At 45.4% G+C, this 27,824-nt stretch overlaps 1 protein-coding gene across 1 annotated transcript; it reads right to left on the bottom strand.

The window, feature by feature from the left end:
* Window positions 1-173: 173 nt before the first annotated feature.
* On the bottom strand, window positions 174-25,736 carry LOC138798821 (protein wntless homolog A-like). The gene is made up of 12 exons (XM_069979427.1): window positions 25,533-25,736; window positions 17,319-17,594; window positions 15,000-15,124; window positions 14,531-14,692; window positions 13,257-13,393; window positions 12,182-12,350; window positions 11,999-12,096; window positions 10,898-10,961; window positions 9,095-9,238; window positions 8,249-8,332; window positions 7,575-7,728; window positions 174-702 (listed from the first exon to the last, which is right to left on the bottom strand). Exons 1-12 carry the CDS (start codon window positions 25,636-25,638, stop codon window positions 593-595), a joined length of 1,629 nt encoding a protein of 542 aa, XP_069835528.1. The 5' UTR covers window positions 25,639-25,736; the 3' UTR covers window positions 174-592.
* Between the last annotated feature and the right edge of the window lie 2,088 nt (window positions 25,737-27,824).

The following is a 27,824-nucleotide window of genomic DNA, read 5'->3' on the forward strand; positions in this document are numbered from 1 at the left end:
GTATGTTTTTGGACATTATAACAGCACCACTTTTTACAATGGCAGTGTCCAGTATTGAAAAATTCTCTTGAATGGGCAGAACTGCAATACCAGACACAGCCTATGCTCCAGGGAGGCGCTGTTTCCGCATGAAAAGGCCCCTTTCTTACTATCAGACAGAAACACACGAAAGATACAAAAAGAATGTTGTTTTATTGCTTATCAGATATTGCTTATGAACACGAGGCAGTATACGCTTGTAAAATCGTGAGTAATGTTCCCAGTGAATTGCTCCTTTATTAAAAAAATAAAATAAAAAATAAACAAGAGCAAATGCAATACTGGGGTCTGATGGACAAATTCAGCAGCAACAAAAATAAAAATAGTAGTAAATCCACCAGTGTAAGTGAGCACTCCGCACCAACCTCATATATATAGATTTATAAAAAAAAAAAAAAAAAGGCTACATTACAATAATAGTTCTGCCACTCCTCTAAGCGAGAAATCCAGCTATAAATAGGAGAAATGTAAGGGGGGCTATAAGATGTAACATTTTAATAGTGGGATATTGGAACTAAAATGTCTACATGGAGCCCGCCCGTCCACACCAGGGTTATTCCTGCGCCTCTTTGCCTGCCAACCGGTAGAGTTCTGTGGGTCCATCCGCATGTGTGATTGTGGTGGTCAGCTGAAGCTCCTCAGCGCTGCTCATGCCGGCTCCACCTGTGGGAAAAGCAACAGCGGAGGGATGGGTAAGGGATGTGCTGCAGACATGGGCAGATCATAAAAACAGATGATACCCGTCACTTAGAAGGAAAACCTGATTTCATAACTTTTCAAGACAGCGAAGCATACAGACTGTGCCAAGCTGCAGCATGCATACCTCCTCCTTCCCTCTCCGAATGTCTTCCAGCACTGAGTGTTATACAAAGTTATACAAATCCCCAATATAGACTTATTACAGGAAATGCTTATAAATTCCTTTTTTTGCACTTACTACTACATCAAGGCTTCACTTCCTGGATAACATGGTGATCTCACTTCCTGGATAAAAATGGTGATGTCACTTCTTGGATAACAATGGTGTCACTTCCTGGATAACTATGGTGATGTCACGACCCAACTCCCAAAGCTGTGCGGGCTGTGGCTGCTGGAGAGGATGATGGCAGAGGGACGCTCAGTGTCCCCCTGCCATCATCCTCTCCAGGAGCCTCAGCCCGCACAGCTTTGGGAGTCTGGTTGTGACATCAGCATGTTATCCAGGAAGTGACATCACCATGTTATCCAGGAAGTGAAGCCTTGATGCAGTAGTAAGTGCAGGGAAAATATAAATTACTAACCGGTAATTACTTTTCTTTGAGCTCATGACGGCACCCCTGGATAGGACCACCTCCTACTCCTATTGGACAGGAAACAGGACCACTGGACCATAAAAGAAGCAAAACGCCCCACCAGCACCAGTTCTCAGCAAGGTACCTAGGAGCAAAGTTTATGAAGACAACAAACAGCAAAATATACATATATACATTTGTCTTCTAGTATATTCTTTCCATATACTATAAATTATCTATTTCTATATACATTCATAATATATATATACATATATATTTTTTTTTTTTTTTTTTTTTTTTTTTTGGGTGGGTATTAGGCGGGGTGCCGTCATGGGCTCAAAGAAAAGTAATTACCGGTTAGTAATTTATATTTTCTCTCATCGCCCTATGACGGCACCCCTGGAGATTGGACTAGGAATAACCCGCCTAGGGAGGGACTACTGCCTGTAAAACTCTACGGCCGAAGGTTAAATCCTCTGTAGAAGATAACTGCAATCTGTAGTGTTTAAAGAAAGTATGGGGAGTACTCCATGTGGCAGTCCTGCAAATCTGGTCTATAGGGACAGAAGCTCTCTCAGCCCAAGAAGTAGCTACGGCCCTGGAGGAGTGAGCCCCAAACCCAGTTGGAATATTCTTCCCACTGATCTTGTAGCATTCACCTATAGTAAGCTTTACCCATCTGGCGATAGTCTGGGAAGTGGCAGCCTTCCCTCTATTCTTCCCCTGAAAAGATATAAGAAGATTGTCACTACGTCTCCACTCCCTTGTGGTTTCTAGATAGTAGAGGAGGATGCGTCTAACATCTAGTGTATGAAAAGAAGCCTCTCTGTCATTGGAAGGATTATCACAGAAAGAGGGAAGAATCACTTCTTGTGATCTATGAAAGTCGGACACTACTTTTGGTAGAAATGCAGGGTCAGGAGAGAGGATGACTCTATCGTCCCTAACCGACAGATAGGGTGAGTTGATAGAGAAGGCCCGAATTTCGCTTACTCTCCTGGCAGATGTTATGGCTAATAGAAATGCTAATTTTAAGGAAAGAAACTTAATGCTACAACTATCCATAGGTTCAAATGGAGACATGGTGAGGCCAGAGAGTACTATGTTGAGATCCCAAGGGGGAAGTCTAGATTTGATGGTTGGACATAGTCTACTTGCAGCCCTGGTAAACCTACTGATCCAGGGGTGGTCTGCCAGCTTAAAATCAAACAAGGCACTTAGAGCAGAGATCTGAACTTTAATTGTGCTGGGTCTGAGTCCCTTCTTGAGGCCCTCCTGTAGGAAGTCTAACACTAATGGAATATTAGGAGGACTAAGCACATTAATGGGCTGGTTAACAAATCTAACGAAGGCTTTCCATGTTCTGAGATATATGGCAGAAGTAACTCTCTTTCGGCTTGCCAGGAGGGTAGAAATAACACTTGTGGAAATGCCCCTATCTATTAGAAGCTGCCTTTCACATGCCAGGCTGTCAGATGGAGTCTCCCGGCTGTAGGATGGAAGACTGGTCCCTGGCTGAGAAGATCCCCCCTCTCTGGAAGAATCCATGGTTCTGAGATTGACATCCTTCTCAACCAGGAAAACCACACCCTCCTTGGCCAGAAGGGTGCAATCAGAATAAGATGAGCTCTGTCCTCCCTGATCTTCTGGATGACTCGAGGTAACATTCTGATGGGGGGAAAGGCATAAAGGAGACCCCCTTCCCATTTCTGGGCTAGGGCATCCAAGGCTGTAGGTTTGTCCTCTGGGCATAGTGAAAAGAATTCCTGAACCTTCCTGTTGGCCCGAGTTGCAAAAAGGTCTGTCTTGGGGTAACCCCAAAGTCTGCAAATCTGAAGGAAAACCTCTTGTGACAGTTCCCATTCTCCCTGGTGAAGTTGATTGCGGCTCAGGTAGTCTGCTTTGTAATTGTCTATCCCTTTTAGATGGAGTGCTGTGAGGGACAAGAAATGAGGTTCTGCAAGTCGGAATATGTGGTGAGATATCCTCATCAGTTCTGGGGATTTTGAGCCTCCTTGATGGTTGATATAGGCAACTGCTGAGGCATTGTCTGTCATTACCCTTACATTTCTGCCTTGTAGCTGGGGAAGGGCCTGAGCTAAAGATAGAAAAATGGCTCTTAATTCTCGTATATTCTGAGAGTCCTTTGCCTCTTCTGGAGTCCATAGTCCTTGTAGCAAGAGGGAGTCCAGGTGAGCTCCCCATCCTTGAGGACTGGCATCTGTTGTGACTGTAATTACGTCGTGTAGTTTCCATGGGAGACCCTTGTTGAGGTGTTCCTCCACCGTCCACCATGAAAGGGATCTCAGACTCTGTGGAGAAAGAGAAAAAGGGGAGTCTAGGGAATCCACAAGTCCATCCCATTCGGATAATATCTGGGCCTGAAAACGTCTAGAATGGTATTGAGCCCAGGGTACAGCTTGGATAGACGAAGTGAATAATCCTAAAAGGGACATAGCCGATCTGAAGGTAGTGAGAGGTTGGGAAATCAAATCCTTAGTTCTGGCCATAATCTGGGAGATCTTATTGTCTGGAAGAAAGAATCGTTGGGAGATAGAGTCCAGGCAGATGCCCAGGAATTTACATTTCTGTGTTGGTACTTTATTAGACTTTTCATCATTTACTTCCCACCCCAAAGATGTGAAGATAGATTCTACACAGTGGATGTTATCTTCTAGAATGGACGGAGAATTATTCACTAGGAGAAAATCATCCAAGTAGGGGATGATAATAATATCTTTCTCTCTGACATGGGCCATTACTTCCGCCATGATCTTTGTAAATACCCTAGGGGCCTGAGATATGCCAAAGGGCATGGCAGAATATTGAAAATGCTGAATATCCTTATCCATCTTAACCGCCACTCTTAGGAATCGCTGGTGATCTGGATGTATTGGGACATGGTAGTAAGCATCCCTAAGATCCAGTGTGGCCATGTAACAGTTCTCCGAGAGGTTCAGAATGGTAGAGGGTATTGATTCCATTCTGAATTTCTCGTAAGTAAGAACTCTATTGAGTGGTTTTAGGTTGATTATAGTTCTGAAAGAGCCATTTGGTTTCTTCACCAAAAATAAGGTAGAATAAAATCCTGCTGCTATCTGGTCTGAAGGGACCGGAATCAAAACTCTTTTACTTATTAATGAGTGGACTTCTGAGACTAAGGCAACTTGTTTCTCAGGATCAGAGGATAAGTCAGTACACACAAATCTATTCCCTGGGGAGGACGAAAAAGAGATCTTTAAACCAGATTTTATTGTCTCCAAAACAAAGGTGCTACCAGAAATGTTACACCAATTAGAGAAGTGAAAAGACAATCGCCCCCCCACCGGGACCTCGCGTCATTGTGAGGGTTTCTTGGTCTCGGTACTAGGAAAGAGGAACCCCTTCCCCTTTTTCGTAGGCCTCCAATCCCTTCTAGAAGTAGAGGATCCCCCTCTGGGCTTCCTACCTCGGCCCCTGAAAGATCTATTCTGCTGTTGTTGTTGAATGAGGGGAAATCCTTTCTTTCTGTCTGATGCTTTTTCCAAGACCACGTCTAGAGCGGAGCCGAAGAGGAATTTTCCTTCACAAGGTACTCCACATAGTCTTGTCTTAGATGTTGTGTCTCCTTTCCATTCTTTGAGCCATAAAGTTCTTCGGGCAGAGTTGGACAATGCTGCAGAACGGGCTGAAAGTTTTAAAGCATCTGCTGAGGCCTCCGAAATGAAAGACACTGCATTTTCAATGGTGCTAAAAGCAGTAGCAAAGTCTTGTTCAGGGTTACCCTCATAGACTTTGTCTTTTAGTTCAGACATCCAGATCTGTAGAGATCTGGCCACCGAGGTAGTAGCTATGAGAGGTTTAAAGGTTGCGGTAGAAGCTTCCCAATTTTTTCTAAGGTAAACCTCAGCCCTTTTGTCCATCGGGTCCTTCATAGTAGCCGAGTCCTCGAATGGAAGGGCATTTTTCTTAGAGATCTTAGCCACTGGTGGATCGATCATAGGGGCACTCTCCCAGTATTCTGCGTCTTCGTGACTGAAAGGATACTTTCTTTTATACTGTAGTGAAAAGAATATAAACATATATGTGTACAGTCAATCAATTTCTAAGTAAGAAAAAAACACCAGGAGCGAAGAAAACAACCCCCACTTACGGCTTGAGGTATGAAAAATTTTCGATCTGGTTTGGACCACTCATTTGATATGAGATGTTTAATGCTCTGGTGCACTGGAAACACGGGTCGTTTCTTAGGAGCTAGGCCTTCAAACATCCGGTCCTGCACCGATTTGAGCTGAGGGGTCTCTTCTATCTCCATTGTGCAGCGTACAGCTTTAACCAAGGAGTCTATGTATTCAACAGTCAGAAGAGGGGAAGATGACTCCTCTCCTTCGTTTTCACCCTCAGAGGCTATCTCTCCAGGCTCCTCAAGCACCGAACTCTGCTCCTGATCCTCCTCAATAGGTGGAGGGAGGGGAGCTGGTCTACTAGGACCAGGTAATTCAACCAGCGAGGACTCAGTAGGAGCTGTTGAAGGTATAGCTATCGGAGCTGGAGGAGCCACAGTCTCAGAGGTTGTAGGTTTAGAGGGTAATGAGGTCTGAAACAAGGTATATATAGAAAAAATATTTTTATGAAAAAAGAAAACAATTTTTGGTAGGAAAGAGAACAACATTCAAAGCACATACCCTAATCTCTTGTCTGATCATGTCCCTTATATTTCTCATGAAAGAAGGACCTTGATCTTCAAGAACACGGTTCATACATCCACCACATAACGCTTTATTATATGATGAGCTTAGGTGTTTTTTACAGATAGGGCAATCTCTACTCCTTTGTTTCTCCTTTTCCTTTCTAGCACTTTCTTCCTGCTGACATTATGGAAATATATAACACACCTTAGCAAAGAGATACACACAAAAACATCTCCAGGGGAAACCCCTCTTACCCCACATACCGAAGTGGATTCTGTCTGTGTGGTTCCTTTAGGATCAGCACCCTGAGCTTCCATTTTTACTCAATTGGAAGTTCAGAAGTGCAGCAGCAGGTAGCGGCAGCAACAGAAGCAGAAGGGATATCCAGCTGCTTAGTGCAGAGCACACCTCCTGGTGCTCTGCAGCTCTTTAAATTTGGCGCCCAAAAACGCCGGAGACCGGCTGGCTCCGCCCCCCGCCGCGGCGCTGATGCGGCACACCCTCCCGCTGCTGGACGTAATCCCCCCTTGACAGGCCGCAGCCCGGACGCTGCCGAACACGGCCTGCAGATAGTCCCGCCTCCGGACTTCCCCCCGGCCGCGTCATCAGTCCGCGCCCCTCCCCCGCCAGCGCGCACGCTACGGCCGGGAGGAGCGAGCAGACACAGCAGCAGCCGGCGTCCAGAGGGGCCAAGGGAGCAGCGGGGATCCTCTTCAGGAGGTGTTGGGGCGACCACCAGACTGGACTGCAGCTCAAGATGCCTTACGCAGTCCGGGAAGCCGGTGAGTGTGAGTCTACACCGGGGATCCCCAGTCTCGTCTTCTTAGGTCCAGGAGTGAATCCTGAGTAATCCTGCCCTATGGGACAGGAAACAGTAACTGGTGCTGGTGGGGCGTTTTGCTTCTTTTATGGTCCAGTGGTCCTGTTTCCTGTCCAATAGGAGTAGGAGGTGGTCCTATCCAGGGGTGCCGTCATAGGGCGATGAGAGAAAAAACACTTTATAAGCATTTCCCATAATAAGTGTATATTTGGGATTTGTGTAACTTTTTTTTTTGGGGGGGGCAATACAATAATAAAAATTTTCGCAGGACCTCTCCTTTAAGGGATATCAGAAGTAATTTACAAACCTGTATTTACAAAAATGTATTCTTTTCCGTCTGACACAGTGCTCTCTGCTGTCACCTCTGTCCATGTCAGAACTGTCCAGAGCAGCAGCAAATCCCCATAAAAAGCCTCTCCTGCTCTGGACAGTTCCTGACATGGACAGAGGTGGCAGCAGAGAGCACTGTGTCAGACTGGAAAGAATACATGGTCTTCCAGACAGTACTATTTCTTTTATAGAAGTAATTTACAAGTCTGTAATAAAAAAGTCCCATTAGAGGAGGCAGCTAGTAGCCCGACATGCTACCACAAGCCTGCAGTTTCTCTGGGACAGCCTGTTGGGAACCATACAAGATTTTTTTTATTTTACACACATCACAACTATTTGCAGAGTTGCTTTTTGACTTGCTGCAAAACAGTTTTGTATCCTGTCATATAAAAGGTTTTTCCTGGCGGATACTGAGCCCCTATGACATTGCACTTCACCCCTTACCATTTGTTTGGTCATCTCCGTAGTTCTTGTGGGACGGTGCGTACAGGAACATGAGAGCGAAGACATACAGGTTCCACATGCCATAAATGCCGGTGAAGAAGGCGCTGTTCAGCTCAATGTTGTAGTCGTCCCATTTCCAGTTCCCTTCCGACACCTGAGAATGAAATAACTTATTCAGTGGAGTCCGATAGAAAGCGTCACATGTGAAATTTATCCAACATGGTGTAAAGTGAAACTGGCTCAGTTGCCCCTAGCAACCAATCAGATTCCACCTTTCATTTTCCAAAGAGCTTGTGAGGATTGAAAAGTGGAATCTGATTGGTTGCTAGGGGCAACAGAGCCAGTTTCACTTTACACCATGTTGGATAAATCTCCCCCAATGTGCTATGGAACAGCCCACAGAGCTCCTGGCATCAGCATTTATGATGCAGTTAGTTCAGACACTGTAAATCTTTGGGCTACTGTACTGACAATGTGGGGGCAGTCAGTGTCCACAGGTTCTTCATATGATCAGAAGTGTCTGGCAGCAGCTTACCCTATTCAGAACACATGCATGCTCAGCCAAGCTGAGAATACACGTATATGTGATCTCATCCAACGGACTGTTGGTGGACAGTCCTCTATAGTGTGTGTCATATAGAGGACGCATCATGTAAGTGATCACAGTCACTGACCTGGGTGGTGATGAAGAAGACCGTGGTCAGCGCGGCACAGGCCAGGGTGATGATCATCAAGAACTTGAATCTAAATATCAGCCCCTGTGAGGGGGGAAACACAAGTGTGAATGGAGAAAAAAAAAAAACAAGACCTCAAGTGTGTAGCATGATAAAGATGGTAACAAGCTAAACACAGGGGGTCCGACTAGCCCAGTGATGGCTAACCTTGACACTCCAGCTGTTGTTAAACTACAATTCCCATGATGCCTGGGCAGCCAAAGCCATATCTTTGGTTGTTTAGGCATGATGGGAATCATAGTTTTGTAACAGCAGGAGTGTCAAGGTTAGCCATCACTGGGCTAGCCGTTCTTCTAGAAACAGCGCCTCTCAGTTTGTGTGTGGTACTGCAGGTCAGCTCCATTGAGGCAAATGGAACCGAGCTGCAATACCACACACAACCTGAAGGACAGGGGTGGAACACTTGCCAGAAAGCAGCCATGTTTCTCCAGTCCTGAAAAACCCCTTTAGGAACAAGAAGCAGACGCCCATACATGCTGTGAACCCCATTTTCATACATCCTGTTTGGGAATTCTGTATTAACAGGGGGGGTCCTCATCTTTTAATCAGAGTGCAAAACAGCTACAAAAGCGCCTTCACAGATCCACACAGTGCGTTGTTCATTCCTGGCCAATCCATGTTTGCTTTGGGTGTGTGTCCACACAGCGTCCACATTAAGGTCACTTGAGGATATTGCAGCATCACTCCAACCACAGAGGTCGGTCCTACGTGTTTCTCCCTTGTAATTGCACGCTCTTGCTTTTCCTCAGACAGTCGTCATGTGCATGAGACCCCGATGTCGCTCACCTCATAATGCAGCCTGCGGGCCTTGCTCATTGCTGGTAAACTGGTCTGCTTCCCGCTGATGTTCTTGAAGACCTGATACACCATAAAACACAGGAATAAGAAGTACAGGCAGGCGCAGATTCCAGCCACTATAATGAAAGCCATCTGGGAACATCCATTAAGGAAAAGGTTTGGTCAATGACTAATTGTGGATCCTGTGATGAGTCAGGACATGTGCGCACAACACGCGGTCTGCATTGCATCAGGGCAAGACACCAAAGTATGGAGTCTCAGAGGACAAAAACAAAAAATACGACACTTGTCAGCTGTGTCAGTACAGTAAAGCAGAAATTTTACTTTTTTAGGGCTCTCTGCATCATAATGAGTAATGCCTGGAGTTCCAATAATCTCTTCTGTAGCATACAGTCCGTGCACAGACCGTATATAGGGAACGTGTGAATCTGACCTTGGTCTATTGCCCCTTATGTTAAAGTCCAGCGAAAATTTTTATTACAGTATTGTATTGCCCCCCAAAAGTTATACAAATCACCAATATACACTTATTACGGCAAATGCTTATAAAGTTCTTTTTTCCCTGCACTTACTACTGCATCAAGGCTTCACTTCCTGGATAACATGGTGATGTCACTTCCTGGATAACATGGTGATGTCACAACCCGAGTCCCGGAGCTGTGTGGGCTGTGGCTGCTGGGAGGATGATGGCAGGGGGACACTGAGGGACACAGAGCACTGGAGGGATACTGAGCATCTCTCTGCCATCACCCTCTTCAGCAGCCACAGCCCGCACAGCTCTGGGAGTCGGGTCGTGACATCACCATTTTATCCAGGAAGTGAAGCCTTGATGCAGTATTAAATGCAGGGGGAAAAGCACTTTATAAGCATTTCCCAAAATAAGTGTATATTGGTGATTTTAACTTTTGGGGGGGCGATACAATACTTTAATAAAAATTTTCGCTGGACTTCTCCTTTAAACGAAATCCACCAGAACTTATCCTCGTGGATTCCGTAGTGCGAACCCACCCTTAAATTGTATCACCACTCAGGTCTGGAGCCCAGTCTGGTTGGCTCAGAGAATTGTATACAGCGGATACAACTGGATCACTTAGCTGGACACAAGAGCTTACAGTCTAGGGGTAATGCTTGCAGCTACTAGGCCAACCAATGTAAAAAAAAACTTTAGGGTTCCTTTTTAATGCCCTTTATAGCGGTGCTGCCCTCCTACATGGCAGAGGGTCCTCCAGCCCCCTATAACTACCCAGGCTGCATTTATCCTCATTACCACGGCCCCCCTTCTCTTTGCTCCTCAGTATTCTAATGCTCAAGAAGTTGACATGAAATCAGTGTTCCTGCATGTGAGATGAACGGGAATAAATTATTAACCGTGTTTTTCACACTTGTATGAATTTAGCTGCGGACTTGTCACTTCTCCTTGGCCCCCGGGAGCATCAGTGATGTCCACATCCCCCTGGAGAAGCGTCACAGGAGGTAATGGTTTTCTTAACCCCTTATAGAATCAAGGATTACAGGGCAACGTCAAATATGTGGTCTCTGGATGAGAACAGGGGCATAGTAAGTGCTCAGCGACATGGCAGATGTGGGCAAATACCAGGGTCTACAGTGGGCTTACACAGCCAGGGGCCACATGGATGGGCATTATGAAGCCCATTACATAAATATACAACCAGGCCACATCAAGTCTTCTAGAGCTGCAGTCTCAGTGCATGATCACATAAAGGGTTGTCACTTTAACTTGCAACCAATATCAGGGTTAGAAACCTTAAAAAGACCACATAAAAAGGATACAGCAAGCTCTGCGCCAACATCTGTGGTCCAAATGCTATAGAACGGGTTCTTCAGCTGCACTCCCCTGTGGTAATACAAGCAACAAATCAGGAGAATCAAACATAAAGACAACAGATGTCCCAACAAAAATCAATAAAAATGTTCAAAATAAAATTTATATTTTTACTCAATTTACCAATTTTGTATAGTCACAAGTCTTCTTACATTTGACAAATCTCAATATAAAGAAGCATCTAACCTGCTTACCTGTCCCTAAAGTCCATGGGGTGCTGAGGATGAAGGTATCTATATGCTAATGAGGCAGTTTGGTGCACTGGAGGCGGGACTATGACTCAGCACACCGACCTAATGAATATTCATTATATAGATTAGGCCAAACACTACACAAAATTGGCAGTGAGGATTAAAGTACCTTCATCCTTAGCGCCCCGTGCGCTATAGGGATATAATCAGCAGGTTAGATGCTTCTAACCTGCTGATAACTTAAAGGGAAACTATTTGAAACCAAAATAAGAGGATACGGACACTGCTGAAGAGAATGGTGGCTTCATAGGAAAAGGAATATGCATATTGTCTTGCACCTGTAGGGGTAAAATCGTACTAACTGGTGGAGGAAGAGTCTAGAAGAGATTTTAAGACAGGGATGGGGAACCTTTGGCCTACCAGCTGTTGCAAAACTACAATTCCCATCATGCCTGGACAGCAAAAGCTTCGCTGTTGCTGTCCAGGCATGATGGGAATTGTAGTTTTGATACAGCTGGAGAGCCAAGGTTTCTCATCCCCGTTTTAAAGTAATGCTTCATGGTTCAAAAAGTAATTCTCCATTTACCAGCTTGGTCTCCTCAATGAGAATCTGTTGTAAATTCAGGTCCAAGGAACCTCTCTAGCTAACCAGCAGCATGTTCTGAATAGAGGGACAAAAAAAAAACCAAACAGTTTTCTACAGGTGGGTGACTAAATTAAGGAGGTGGTGGTTTGGCCAACATAGTATAGTAAAGGAGAATTTGTATACTACTCAGACTAAATTTTTGTAAACTGGTATCCTGTGAACCCCTCCTAAAGGCAGTGATGATCTCTAGGCGATTCATGATGAGCCTTTACCTTTCACACATATCGAAAATGAAGAGACAACATGAGCCAAAGGCGATGGGCACAACCTGCTTCCAGTAGACAGATATACGGTTCCTTTCAGACTGGTCCTAAAGACAAGAGCTCGAGTAAGCCTCTCATACACCCCACCAAGAATGGCGACAGTCCAATAATAAGACTTTCTGCAAGGCATACCATCATGTGTTCACCACAGAAGATGATCCAGAACGACAGCAGCATCACGTAGAAGATGCCTTGGCGGATATCTCCGAACAGCAGCATCCAAGTCCAGTTATATCCAATGGAGAACCATTCAACGGGAATGTTAATGAAGGTCATGGAGATACCGAGTGCAAAGATAACTCTAGGGAAACCAATGTAAGATGGTATTTTACTCTATATGGACAGGAAGTTGCATTCGTCATAACACACAGTTCCTATTGTACATACATGTATACATGGCAATGAGGGCTTTTTTTTGTTTTAAAGGAGAAGTCCGGCGAAAACTTTTATTAAAGTATTGTATTGCCCTCCAAAAGTTATACAAATCCCCAATATACACTTCTTATGGGAAATGCTTATAAAGTGCTTTTTTCTCTGCACTTACTACTGCATCAAGGCTTCACTTCCTGGATAACATGGTGATGTCACTTCCTGGATAACATGGTGATGTCACTTCCTGGATAACATGGTGATGTCACAACCCAACTCCCAGAGCTGTGCAGGCTGTGGCTGCTGGAGAGGATGATGGCAGAGGGATGCTCAGTGTCCCTCCAGTGCCCTGTGTCCCTCAGTGTCTCCCTGCCATCCTCTCCAGCAGCCACAGCCCCCACAGCTCTGGGAGTCAGGTCGTGACATCACAATGTTATCCAGGAAGTGAAGCCTTGATGCAGTAGTAAGTGCAGGGGAAAAAAGCACTTTATATGCATTTCCCATAATAAGTGTATATTAGTGATTTGTATAACTTTTTTTTTTTGGGGGGGGGGGGGGGGGGGAGGGGGGGGCAATACAATACTTTAATAAAAATTTTCGCCGGACCTCTTCTTTAAGCACTCTACTCCTATAATTACTCTAGAGCATAGGTGTTGACCCTGTAGCTTTTGCAACACTACAATTCCCATCATGTCTGGACAGCTGAAGCCTAGTTCTTGGCTGTCCAGGTATGATGGGAAATGTAGTTTTGCAACAGCTGAAGGGCCGCAGTTTGATACCTGTGCCCTAATCACATTCAGAGCTCTCTAGGATTAGATGGCAGGAATGACAGCCTTACTTTTCCAGCAGGACTGGAGGCCGCGTCATCATGGTTATCCTCCTCCAGTACCAGATCATGATGATTAATATGCTCGGCGTCAGGAACGTCTTCATAGCAAACCACACTTTGGTAAAGCCACCATTCTGGAAAATTGTCTGGATAAGAAAGGGAAAGGTGACATATTACATCTGGATGAGGCGGTAGCAGGATGGATAAAAATTAGGCCTTTAGAAAAACATAAGGGACCAAACACAAGTAACACTCGTATCGGCTAGGTTCACACCACATTTTGCATCTGTTTCACTATCAGAATTTGAATTTGTAATTTATACGTACAGGGAAAAAAAAAAGTCAACCTCATTTTTGTGTACGAACCATTTTACTTTATAATACAAGTCAATGAAAAATGAATCCGGATAGACAGCATACTACTACATCCTTTTTCCCCCCCATAAAACGGATAACTGACAGCAAAGATGCAGTGTGAACCTAGACTGCAAAATATAAGAGACTATCCCCATCTCTGCTCGCTAAATAATAGGACTACGCTTAGACAACATATGGTTTGTCTCTGGTGAGTAGGAGTCAGATGGGTGCGGTCTGATACTTATCCCCAAATTCTTGGAAATAGGGCCTGTGGACATGTGGAGGATCTTCCATTAGGTCTGCTTTAGTAAATTGGTTTTCCTCCTAAAAACTATTCTAGACAATATTTCATGTTGCTTCTGGAAATTTGAATAAATGGACAGTGAGGAGTTACCATTTCCCTAGGCCACCCATTCGTCACAAGGGTGAAAATGTGTAGGAACAATCCCTGACATATCCAAGAGGAACTGCACAAGGTTCAGACAAAGAATTGTATGAAAAGAGAATGGACATGATAATGGGCTTCTGATTCTATCTTCCTATTGGAAAATGGACTTAGACATCAGAGAAAGGGGGGCACTTGTCCTCAAGTCTAGGGCGCGGCTGAAGGTGCATGCACACATTCAGGTTTTTGATTGCAATTACTGAATATAAAACCAGGAACAATTCATAAATGTAAATAGATCAGCGCCCTCTATGGGTCAGTTATCACAATCTAGACAACGATGCCCCCTTATGGACACAATGTCATAAGTTATTATTTGCATTTCTAACATGCAGAATAAGAGGCGATCACTCAGCTATAAGAGGATCTTTACACGCAACAAAATGAATCCTGCGGCTTCTCAGGCCGCTCATTTTTCAGGCTAATTCTCCTTTAAAAGCTCATAGCAGAATTCATTTGGAATATTAAAAAGATTTCTCACCACTAAATGCAGGTCATTGATCTCCCCAATGCCCACATTAATTTTCTTCCTCTCGTTCACAGGAAGCCGGATGTTTACCAGGTAGTATTTATGCGCCACGTTCCCCAGCTCGATGAGGGGCAGGACGTCACACTCGTAATAACGGCCTTGGTTGTCTGCAGACTGGAACAGAAGATATAAACTATAGCCTTTAACTATTGTCACATAACTCCCAGCATGCCCTGGGAGTGCTGGCTGTCAGGGTATGATGGAGGTTGCAACTGCTAGAGACTCCCTGTTTGAAAGGCTATTTCAGATGTTTTGATTGATGGGGTTCTAGGTACAGAGGATTTCTGTAACGTAGAAGTGTGAGGTGTAAGTAGCCTGTGAAAATTATAGAGGTCTCCATGGTAACAGACTACAAACCCCACATGTAGTCTGATTCTGCAATCACGTGTTACTTAACCACAATAGGCCCCAAAATTACTACCTTAGCTAATTGGAACTTGCACTGAAGTTTCCTTTGCTCTATGGAACGTGCCAGCTCAGTCCACGGTTCGTTCAATTCGTTCCGGTACGCCATGGCCACATCGAGAGTCACCAATGCATTTTCCTCTGAAAGGTAAAGTCAAAAAATGGAATAAGATAAGAAAGTCAATAATGTCCTATGTCCAACCTCATAAACCATACACTTTTGCATCCAGTGACATGGTTTGATAAATTCCTCCAATAGGCTTAACTTTCTTTTCATTTTTAGCTCAGAGTGAAACAATACTCGCCAGCCCTGATCCCCCACCGCTGCAATTCCAACAATGTACATACCTGCTTCTTCCTTCAATGTGTTGTTGTCCCTGCTGGATCTACCTGCTCAGCCAATCCCTACCACAGCAGTGACTACCAGAGCAAGCAGTTCATGTAGGGACAACACGTCAGACCAAAAGCCGTCAGAATGGTGGGGGTCATGTCAAAGCAGGCAAGCATGGTTTAAAGCACCCCAATAAAACCTGGTTTTAAACCCCTCGTTGCAAGCAATAAGAATCAATTCACTGACAGCAAGCAATATCTTTAAAGATAATGAGGCACTGAAAAACAAAAGTAAATCAGAAAGCTGCAGAACGGTTTAATCTCCAGTGATAAAGCTTTATGGAGCCGGAAGGTTTGTTAGTCAGGTTCTGTCTGCGGAGTGAACAGACCTGAGGTAGCAGCTCATAAATTCCCTGTGTGGAGAAGCGTTGTTTTTGTTGGCGCTGATCCAGAATAACTCAGACTCTGCATTTAATGCCGCCTTGGTGAACCAGTCATTTCAGATGAGGCAGCGTTCTATTTAAAGATGTTACTTTTGGAATCAGAGCCGCCAAACAATACAGGACGGAGGCGGGAGGCTCAAATGACTGAAACACAAAATTCTGCTTTACAGACAAAGGTTTCTATATTGTGACAAAGGACGATCCCCCGCCATACTACAGACCGTATAAGATATATATATTAAAAAAAACAAGACTGTGTATTCAGACGGTATAGGCCAGATGAGTGAGAAACACTGTAGGATCTTTATTGGCGGCCAAAGGCAAAATGCACACAGCATTGAAACACAGGGCCACTGTGATACTAGGACCCCCTGTGATCGGTGTATATACACTATATGGCCCCTATATTAAAGAGCCCATCTGGTAGCTCACTGGATCTCTTTGGTCTTCAGAACAATTCACCATGGTGATCGACCCAAGATGACAGGATCCCCTCTCACAGTAACCGCATATTAGAGGAGACACGGACAGCCCGTTCTGCCTCATCCCAGAGATGTCTATAGGATTAGAATCTAGGGGGCTGTGAAATATGGGGAAGCAAGAAAAACGTGCCATTATTATTCCTGGAACCGATGCATGACTATATGACCCTTGTGGATTGTACTGCCGACTGTGCCCATAAAGGAAAGGTTCAACAAATCATGCTGCCATTGGCGTTTTTTCCACACAAATCTGGATCCTTGTTACCGGCGGCCATGTTTCTCCACACAGATCTCAATCCATGTTAACCAATCCGGCGGCCATGGATCCTGATCTGTGTGGAGAAACATGGCTGCTCAGTCGCACGGATTCAGATCTGTGTGGAGATATATGGCCCCTGGTTAACATGGATTGAGATCTGTGTGAAGAAACATGGCTGTCGGTTAACATGGATCCAGAATTCTTAGGAGAAACATGGGGCCTGGTCACATGGATTCAGAGGTGCGGAGAGATATTGGACAACGCAGCCATATTCCTCCTAAGAAATCTGGATCCATGTAAATTGGTCTTGTTTTTCCACACAGATCTCAATCAATGTTAACCGGCGGCCATATTTCTCAACACATATAGATCCATCCGACTAGGCAGCCATGTTTCTCCATGCAGATCAAGAATTTTTGCCCCCAGGGATCTCTGCTTTGTTGCCCGCTCACACACACACACACACACACACACACTGTGCCGGAGGTTGTCATTTGTTGTTATAGCCCTTTGTGCCAAGCAGCGAGCTGTGTGTTTGGACATGTTAGGTGGACACTAGTGTTGTATTCAGCTGCGGTGTCCTCCTGTTCCTCATAACGATCCTAGACGTCCTCCTCTGATCCCTTTTGGTGAGAAGTTGTTCCCCATCCACAGGATCCCTTTTCTCTGGATGTTTTTCCTTTTTCGCACTATTTGCCATATACTCTCCATAATATTACATAGGAAAACCCCACAAAGTTGGAAGGGAGATCCTGGCCCTGGTAAGTCTAGTTCCGATGACCAGGCCTTGCTCCAATCCCATGGAAACTGGCGCCACTTACCGATGTAGTTATTTAGCTTGAAGGCGATGTCCAGCTGCAGGATGATGAGCATGAACTGGAACCAAGGACTCATCTCCTGGTTTTGGAAAGGGATGTGTACAGCAAATACGATGTCATTGGCTTCAATAAGCCGACTGGCTGCCTCCTCAAAGCTTCGGATACTATCACAGCGATCCGGTCCCCACGGAAGCAGCCATTTGGGGGCGCTGTGGTGACCTTTCCGTATATCAACACACTTCACGGCCAGAAAGTCGGTAGAGGCTGTTGGCTTCGGGGCTGGATGGAACAAAAGAAATAATAGAATTAGAACCCATATGGGCTGGCATTATACTATACCAGGAGTGGGGAACCTACAGCCCTCCAGCTGTTGTAAAACTACAATTCCCTTTGGCTGTCCAGGCATGATGGGAACTATAGTTTTTCAACATCTGGAGGGCCATAGGTTCCCCATTCCCATACTATACAGCAGTGTTCAATGTGTCACAACTACAACTCTTATGCGATAACATCTGCAAGGAATTAAAGCCTCTAGGTTAGTGATTCTCAGGCAATTAGGCTTCAGCTGTTGCAGAACTACAAGTCAAGGCATTACCCTGACACCTGGCATGCTGGGAGCTGTAGTTTAGGAACAGCTGGAGCCTGACAGGTCTGGGGTCACTGACACAAAATCAGACTTAATTTGCACTACAACTAGCGCAATGCTAGGAAACACCAAGGGGAGATACCCAGGAAGTCATGTTGTTTTCTCAAACATAAAATAGATAAATACTCTGATCCCAGGATGGCAAGATCTATGGCATACAACAGTCACCAGCAGGAGCCTCCCCCTACATGTGTTATATCTTCATACAATACAGCGATGGCCGAGTAAGTTGCACTTTTATGGCCTGGGTGTTAAATGACTGACATAAAGCAAACACTTTGCACAGTGCTAAAAGGTTTTCGTAGCCTGATGGATGAGAACGTCTCCCGGGAACAGAGGAACGCCAACCGATGAGACAGCTTCCCTGATAATAGCCATGTTCTATGTATATGCATTTGGATGGAACATTGGTCATGTGACTACCACCACCATAACAAGCTGTACCTATGGTTAATAAGTTGTTTTTTTGGAAAGTTGTAAGAATCCCTCTTGCAGAATGGGGACCCCTGACTGTTCTCCACAGTGATCTACTATTCTCTAGCGGTTGTGAAACATGTGCCAGAAATAGTTCAAGTTTTCTGCATGGATTTCCCACTGCCTGGGATGTGAACGAAATCTTTTAGTTCAGAAACAAGACAAAAATCAATTGTTTATGTCTCCAAACAGGTGTGTTTCATTTATACATAATAAAGCACAATTACCCCCCACAGCATCATGTACTCTGCACAGGCCCAACACCCTGGGCAAGGTATGCCCGAGCAGCCTATAGAGCCCCCGATTTACTGAGTTTTTCACTCATCAGAGGCATGATTATGAGCGTTTTGATGCAACCATAACGTATCAGCTTTATTTTGGATGAAGAGACAAAACAAAGACTTTATGGAGCTGGAGAACATCTAATCTTCTTCCAGATACTGCACACCTTGGCTGCCCACACGTGCCTCCTCATCATATTAGAAGGAGGGCTGATGCACTTCAATAGAAGTCAAAATCTTTTATAGGTAGCAGAAAGAAATCCAGACCATTCGCTACAACAAATGAGAATTGTGTGCTAAGCGCTTATTGCCCAAGTGTATGGGACCATGTTGGTCACTCACTCAGAGCGTAGAGAGAAGCACTCAGCCAGACACTCGCCTTTCTGCTTATTCTAAAGATTTGGGCCTGAACACTTAGATTCTGTCTTCCATGAATGTTATATAAAGTTACAGACTTTTCATAACTTTTTTGGGCTTTTAAATATCGAGGGAAAACAGTTCTGCCAACAGTTTAGCTCAGAATACAGCCGGGATGCATTTAACAGGCAAGCGGCCCAAGCCGGCACTGAAAACAAAGTCCTTTCAGATCCTGGTCACCGACTGTCTACACCAATTAATTCCTGGGTGTCAAGAGCTCAGATACGGTGTCAGAATCGCCTGGCCAGTACGGGCCACCAGCTTTATGCTCTATTACCCCCTCCTGTTTGCAGGCGGCTCTGCTCGGCACATCCAGCACAATGGGCAATGCCTCCTTACACTGCGCAGCTGTATGGGAAAAATAAACACGTACCATTCAGTTACACAGCAGGAATCCTATATTCACTGTAAACGCGGGTGGAGGGGGTTTAAGATTCCCCAATTCTGGGAAGCAAGGATTGTATATGAGAAAGAGGCCATGTTTGTGCAATTCTGGACACCTTAAATCTCAATCCCTGCTTGGTCATAAAGGAGTTATTGAAGTGAAAGGACCTAAATCATAATACTACATACAACTTGAGGGGCGGCGCTGTTTGTTTTTTTGTAAGAAAGTTGCTGTGTCTTTTCTAACCCTGGATTTACAAGACTGTAAAACGACCATGGTTTTGCATCTGTATTACGGAGTCCCGGTCCAATGGTGATCTATGATGCGGTCAACTCAGGTTGGTGCTGGACCCCAATGAGGACCGCCGTGTAAGGACTCTGCTTACAGAAACCTAAAGCTCAGCTTACATAACCTTCATGTGTATGGGCTGGAAAGGGAGGGTGGGATACCAGGTTTAGCTGCTCCCACACCTTACCCTGTAGGTGCAATTCAATGTAATTTACTGTATTAGGAAGGAATTATCACCGAAGTAAAATATCTAAGAGTAAGTAATTATAGTGATATGAAGAACGTCCCTGTATGTAGAACGTGTTCAGATGGTGTAGCAGAGAAGAGTGAGGTGCAGGTCCTAACATGTGCGCCAGGCCCAGGAAACAGGTCAGCACTGCCTGCTCCTCGCTCCACATGAAAGAGCATTCCTCAAGGAAACTGGAATGACTTCACTTCAAAAGAGACAGATCTAATGCAGTGGAAATGCTAGATCCCTCCGCTCAGCAGGATCCACTGGGGTAAACATGAGGGATGAGTTATATAAGAGACCACAGTCTGAACTAGGAGGGTCAGGGGTGGGGAACATGTCAAAGAGGGGGATGTGAAGCCTTTACACAGTCACTTGTGTGGTTTGTAGAGCATGGAATATAGTAATACAGAACATATTAACTAGGAGGATATGGAATGAAGGGGGGAGGGTACTAACATAGTAAAACACGCTATTGTTTAGAGGCAGGTACCTTGTGTCCAACCTAGTGGCCAAAGCTGACAGTCACAAAGTATAACTAGCAGCAGCACTGGCAGAAGAGGCTGCCCATGTGTTACAAAGATGGTTTTCCATTTGGCTGGAATGGAACACTATATTCTCAGAAATGACGGCCGATCATCAGGGCACCTAGAGATAGGGAAACGGCCCTAACATTTGTAACATAACAGGAAGAGAGAGCTTCACCACTACTAATACTTTATTGGGAAGTCACAGTGCAGAGACTGATCTCCAGATTGGTTTCCTTAAAAAAATTACAAAGACTGAACTGCACCTACACAGATTCTGTAATACAGCTGGAATCTTTAACATAAAGCTTCAGAATTACCTCTAGCATTCACAGACATATACTCAGTGTAGCCTAAGGCCGTTGAGACATAAGAATGTGGCAGAACACAGACTTTCTATAATACAGTCTCCTATATACACAAGACTGACTGCTATAATACTGCTCCATATATACAAGAATATAACTACTATAATACTGCTTATATGTAATAGAATATAACTAATCTAATACTGCCTCCTATATATAAAAGACTATTACAATACTACTTCTATAGAAATATTGGTTGACTAAAGCTTTAAATGGCCACTAGAAACCACTTCCCTCCATGTGAATTATAATATATTTGCAAATCACTTTACCATAAAAGAAACTTTAAAGGGGTAGTCCACCAATTTTTTTTTTCTTTCAAATCAACTGCTACCATGAAGTGCCAGAGATTTGTAATTTACTTCTATTAAAAAATCTCAAGCCTTCCAGTACTTATCAGCTGCTGTATGCCCAACAGGAAGTTGTATTATTTCCAGTCTGGAGAGCAGGAGAGGTTTTCTATGGGGATTTGCTCCTGCTTTGGACAGTTCCTGACATGGACAGAGGAGGCAACAGAGAGCACTGGGTCAGACAGGAAAGAAAACACCACTTCCTGCTGGACACACAGCAGCTGATAAGTACTGGAAGACTTAAGATTTTTTAATAGAAGTGAATTACAAATCTCTGGCACTTTATGGCACCAGTTGATTTGAAAGAAATTTTTTTTTGGTGGACTACCCCTTTAAAGTGTCACCGTTTAAATTTTTTTAAGAAATCAATAGCACAGGCGATTTTAAGAAACTTTGTAATTGGGTATATTAGCTGAAGAAAGCATTTTTATCATGAAAAAGCAGTTTGAAGCTCCCCCCCCCCCCCCCCCCCCCCCCCCCCGTCTTCATGGTTCTCTTATGGAGAGGGGAGGGGTGGAGGGAGATGAGGCACCAAAACAGGACAACAAAGAGTTAATTTACAACTACATCCCCGTGCTATCTCCTCTGAAGTCAGCACTGACCTCTGAATACAGCATTCATGCAGCTCCCACTGTGTGGACTGATGTAAAAGAGTCGAGATTTTCTGATAATGAGCAGTAAATGAGAGAGAGGAGGGAGGGGGGTAAGGACCTGGGGAAAGTCTTGAATGCAGATAATGGCATATTTGCTCAATAAACCCAATTACTAAGTTTCTTAAAATCGCCTGGACTATTGTTTCTGAAAAAAAAAAAAAAAAAAAAAAAAAAAAAAAAGGTGACATTTTACCTCCAAAAAAAGGCTCTAAAATCTTGGCCACCAGTAGTCTCAGTTCCCTCTAATCTGACACTTACTATGTTAGTCTCTAGTAACATGACAGCACTACATAAGCCCGATCTACACTTCCTGTGTTCTATGTGCCAGAGATAGTGAGTGCCTTCAAGATGTGAACCAGTCTGCCTCCTCCAGGGGATCCACCCAGTCCCTGAAAGGTAAACCAAGCTTCCCTCTCATCCATATTATTTTGGGCTGCTGTCCCTTAAGTAAATACTTATTTTGATACTACAGTATGTACACAGTGCTACCTCCTGAATATAATCACCCCTGGCTTATCATAATTAACAGCAGCAATATATCACTGCTTAGTATAGAGAGGAGTAGGTGCTGTGTTCGTCATAACATTTAAAGGAAAGTACCTCCCTGTGTGTGTACTGCTGAAATGTAGAGACTAGAGATGAGCGAACCGGGTTCGGGTTCGAGTCCATTCGAACCCGAACGTTCGGCATTTGATTAGCTGGGGCTGCTGAACTTGGATAAAGCTCTAAGGTTGTCTGGAAAACATGGATACAGCCAATGACTATATCCATGATTTCCACATAGCCTTAGGGCTTTATCCAACTTCGGCAGCCCCCGCTAATCAAATGCCGAAAGTTCCGGTTCGGATGGACTCGAGCATGCTGCAGGTTCGCTCATCTCTAGTAAAGACCAATGTCACTTTGTAACCAGTCTGAAAGGTTAAAGTAACAAAACCAAGCAGGTTTTTAGAAAATCCTTTGAGACACCAGGCACACTATAACTAGGACTAGCCTTGTGTCCCTCTCGCACTTCGGCCCCTTCCTCTGAATCCACTTTAGTAAAGTTTTCAGTAAATAGCCGATTGTTCCCTTGTCTAGGAGCAGGCGATGGCGGCTTCTAATTCTTCCTTCTGCCCCAGGCAGTGAATGGCGCTTCCTTCCACACTGTGATTGAGAGCGCTTGATCTGACTTAGGAGACTCTTCTGGATTGTTCTGGGAATGTAACCAAGCATTGCTGAAGAAGAACCCTTCATCCTGGAAACAGCCCCAGGTATCCAGCGCCCATTTCCTGCACCTCCTGCCCTTATCCTCGGAGGGTCAATCCGGTTATAAACGAACTTTAATTCTGCCTCCTCTCTCCAAACCCCCCAGCGCCAAATTCCTTCTCGCTGCCATTGATGTAAACCAACCAGAAAGAGACTGAAGTCAGCGGATGCAAAAGGGGATTATGTAAAAGAGAGCACACAAGCCAAGATTCACCGGCAGAGACAATGCACACTATGCCTGGGGAGCAATGGGGAGGATTTTTTTTTTTGGGGGGGGGGGGGGGGGTCACATTGGAAAAAGAAAAAAAAAAAAATTCAAATAAAAGAGTAACACGCACACAAAAAAAAGTCACAATAAGAGATATGTCCATGAAGAACACTAGATATCAGACACCAAGGTCAAAATTTGTTACAATATCTATAAACAAAATAAAGCCAAAAATATCTAAAAAAAAAGGAGCAAACACAGGGTTCACGGAATTAATAAAATTCCAAAAATTCACTGGAGCAGCGATGTGGTTGCTCTGCTATAAACCTACAGCACAGATGCAAGGACTAAAAATATAGATAGAGCAATATAGTAACCAAAACCAGCCTCCTGACTAGATCATATAAGACAGCCCAGATATCTATGACCGGACCCAGAGACTTCACCCGACATGTTGGTGCCTGCAAAGTGCATCGTATTTTCCCTTTAAAAACAGTGATTTTAAGAAATCTATCCTCTACTTATGGTTATGCAGTAACCAGGAGGGATAGTGAGGGATCATAGAGGTGTAAAGGCATTGCATACAGTCATGTACACAAGGCCTAATAGGACAATCACCAAATTTGTGGTTCTCCAGCTGCTGCAAAACTACAACACCCATCATGTTGTTAGGCCATGGGGAGCATTGTAGTTTTGAAACATCTGGAAAGCCACTAGTTAGGGGAAGACCACAATAATAATAATAATAATTATTAAGATAAAATTGATGCATTAATTTTTTTATTTTTTTTTTAAATTAGATGTAATACAAGTACATAAAATGAACCTAAACAAAACATTATATATATATATATATATATATATATATATACAAAGACATATAATTATATTGCTCGGACACAAATGCTGGAGCCCCCTACACCTAAATGGCATACACAGAGTTAAAATAGAAAAAAGTTCCAATGACAAAAAAAGTTCTAATCTGGATTTTTATTCCTCCCTTTTCTCTGTTTTTCTCGTTCAGGCCTCAGGGACGGGCTAAATAATTTCCGGATTTCACATAATAAAAGTTGCCAAGCACAGAGAATGGGCTTCCTGTGTAAAGTGCAGTAATTGATACTATTCTCCTTGAGATGAAGGGCTGGGGCGGACACTATTTACCTTAGTAATTGAGGACAATACAGAAGATAAAAAAAAAAAAAAAAAAAATTTTAACCTTCACACTCAAACAAGATGAATTCATCTAATCACCTCTCCCTTTGTTGAAAAAAAAAAAATAATAATAATAATAATAATAATAATAATAATAATAATAATAATAATAATAATAATAATTTGGATGGGTTCTAGAGATCCAGGCAGAGATCCAAATCTTTTTGAATTTTTTTTGGATGTATTCTCAAAAAGTTTTTTTGATTTGAAATCTTGGCTGGTTCACACCTTCAGGTTTCTACAATACAATTACTGACTAAATCCAGGAATTGATCTAAAAAAAGAGGAAGCAGCTAAAGTCTTTCCTACAGAGCTGTTCCTGTATTTACTACAACTAAAAACCTGAAGGGCTGTGGTTTTATTTGTTGTTTTTTAGATGACTGTTTATATCCAAGGTAAATTCTACATTTTTTTTAGTGATTACATTATATTATTTAGTTTTATCACTTCAAGGGACCAAGTCAGAGCAGGAAAGAACTTTAGAAAACAAAGGGAAGATACAATGTATCACTGTGACCCGTGAGGGATCGGGGATCAGGGATCGGGGATCAGGGATCAGGGATCCCCCTTTACCACGTCCAGACCTGCAGCAGTTTGGGAGTGCAGCGCTCCCTTCCTGGGGTGTAAAGCTGACAACAAAGGCGGTCAGGGAGGAGTTTGGGGAGAAGAGGAGGAGGGGGGTGGGGGGCACTTTGTTCCCCTATCAAGTCCGAAATTAACTTCCCTGTTTAACCCCTGAGGGCCCGGAAAGTGCAAAAAGTTACCCAAGTTGCACTGAGTACGGGTTAACCCTTTCTCATCCTGTACTTAGGGGCACCCCGTACAGAGACTGCTGCCCCCCACATACTGACCAAACCCCGAGGAAACTACTAAGAGAAGCGGCGGAGGCCGGGGAGCGGGGAGCCGGGAGAAAAGTTTTGGAGCGTCCACTCACCGATCAGCCCCCCGACCAGGAATGCCAGCACTTGGAAGACGAGCAGGATGCCCCCCATCAGGCAGAGCTTCTTGGTGCTCATGTTCTCTATGATGGCCCCCGCCATGGCTGCTCCGTGCGGATTCCTGGGGCGCCCGGACTCACACACAGCGCTCTGCAGCCCTCAGATTTATCAGCCGCTGCCGCAGCCTCCGGATCACGTGATGGGGCTCTGACTGCACCTCCCCTGCCTGCTGTGCTGCTGCTGCAGTGCCACTCAGTGACCAGAGCGGTGACCGGCACACACTCCTCTCTGCTACACCTGGTGACCGGCACACACTCCTCTCTACTACACCTGGTGACCGGCACACACTCCTCTCTGCTACACCAGGTGACCGGCACACACTCCTCTCTGCTACACCAGGTGACCGGCACACACTCCTCTCTGCTACACCAGGTGACCGGCACACACTCCTCACTGCTACACCTAGTTACCGGCACACACTCCTCACTGCTACACCAGGTGACCGGCACACACTCCTCTCTGCTACACCAGGTGACCGACACACACTCCTCACTGCCACACCTGGTGACCAGCACACACTCCTCTCTGCTACACCTGGTGACCGGCACACACTCCTCACCGCTACACCTGGTGACCGACACACACTCCTCTCTGCTACACCTGGTGACCGGCACACACTCCTCTCTGCTACACCTGGTGACCGGCACACACTCCTCTCTGCTACACCTGGTGACCGGCACACACTCCTCTCTGCTACACCTGGTGACCGGCACACACTCCTCACCGCTACACCTGGTGACCGGCACACACTCCTCTCTGCTACACCTGGTGACCGGCACACACTCCTCACCGCCACACCTGGTGACCGGCACACACTCCTCTCTGCTACACCAGGTGACCGGCACACACTCCTCTCTGCTACACCTGGAGACCGGCACACACTCCTCTCTGCTACACCTGGTGACCGGCACACACTCCTCACCGCTACACCTGGTGACCGGCACACACTCCTCTCTACTACACCTGGTGACCGGCACACACTCCTCTCTGCTACACCTGGTGACCGGCACACACTCCTCTCTAGTACACCAGGTGACCGGCACACACTCCTCTCTGCTACACCTGGTGACCGGCACACACTCCTCTCTGCTACACCTGGTGACCGGCACACACTCCTCTCTGCTACACCAGGTGACCGGCACACACTCCTCTCTGCTACACCAGGTGACCGGCACACACTCCTCTCTGCTACACCTGGTGACCGGCACACACTCCTCACTGCTACACCTGGTGACCGGCACACACTCCTCTCTGCTACACCTGGTGACCGGCACACACTCCTCTTTACTACACCTGGTGACCGGCACACACTCCTCTCTGCTACACCAGGTGACCGGCACACACTCCTCACTGCTACACCTGGTGACCGGCACACACTCCTCTCTGCTACACCTGGTGACCGGCACACACTCCTCTCTGCTACACCAGGTGACCGGCACACACTCCTCTCTGCTACACCAGGTGACCGGCACACACTCCTCTCTGCTACACCTGGTGACCGGCACACACTCCTCACTGCTACACCTGGTGACCGGCACACACTCCTCACTGCTACACCTGGTTACCGACACACACTCCTCACTACTACACCAGGTGACCGGCACACACTCCTCTCTGCTACACCAGGTGACCGACACACACTCCTCACTGCCACACCTGGTGACCGGCACACACTCCTCTCTGCCACACCTGGTGACCGACACACACTCCTCACTGCCACACCTGGTGACCGGCACACACTCCTCTCTGCCACACCTGGTGACCAGCACACACTCCTTACCGCTACACCTGGTGACCGACACACACTCCTCTCTGCTACACCTGGTGACCGGCACACACTCCTTACCGCTACACCTGGTGACCGGCACACACTCCTCTCTGCTACACCTGGTGACCGGCACACACTCCTCTCTGCTACACCTGGTGACCGGCACACACTCCTCACCGCTACACCTGGTGACCGGCACACACTCCTCACTGCTACACCTGGTGACCGGCACACACTCCTCACTGCCACACCAGGTGACCGGTACACAATCCTCACCGCTACACCTGGTGACCGACACACTCCACACTGCTACACCAGGTGACCGACACACACTCCTCACTGCTACACCAGGTGACCGGCACACACTCCTCACTGCCACACCTGGTGACCGGCACACACTCCTCACTGCTACACCTGGTGACCGACACACACTCCTCACTGCTACACCAGGTGACCGGGA

This window comes from Dendropsophus ebraccatus, chromosome 8, assembly GCF_027789765.1.
Source record: "Dendropsophus ebraccatus isolate aDenEbr1 chromosome 8, aDenEbr1.pat, whole genome shotgun sequence".
NCBI classification, from domain to species: domain Eukaryota; kingdom Metazoa; phylum Chordata; class Amphibia; order Anura; family Hylidae; genus Dendropsophus; species Dendropsophus ebraccatus.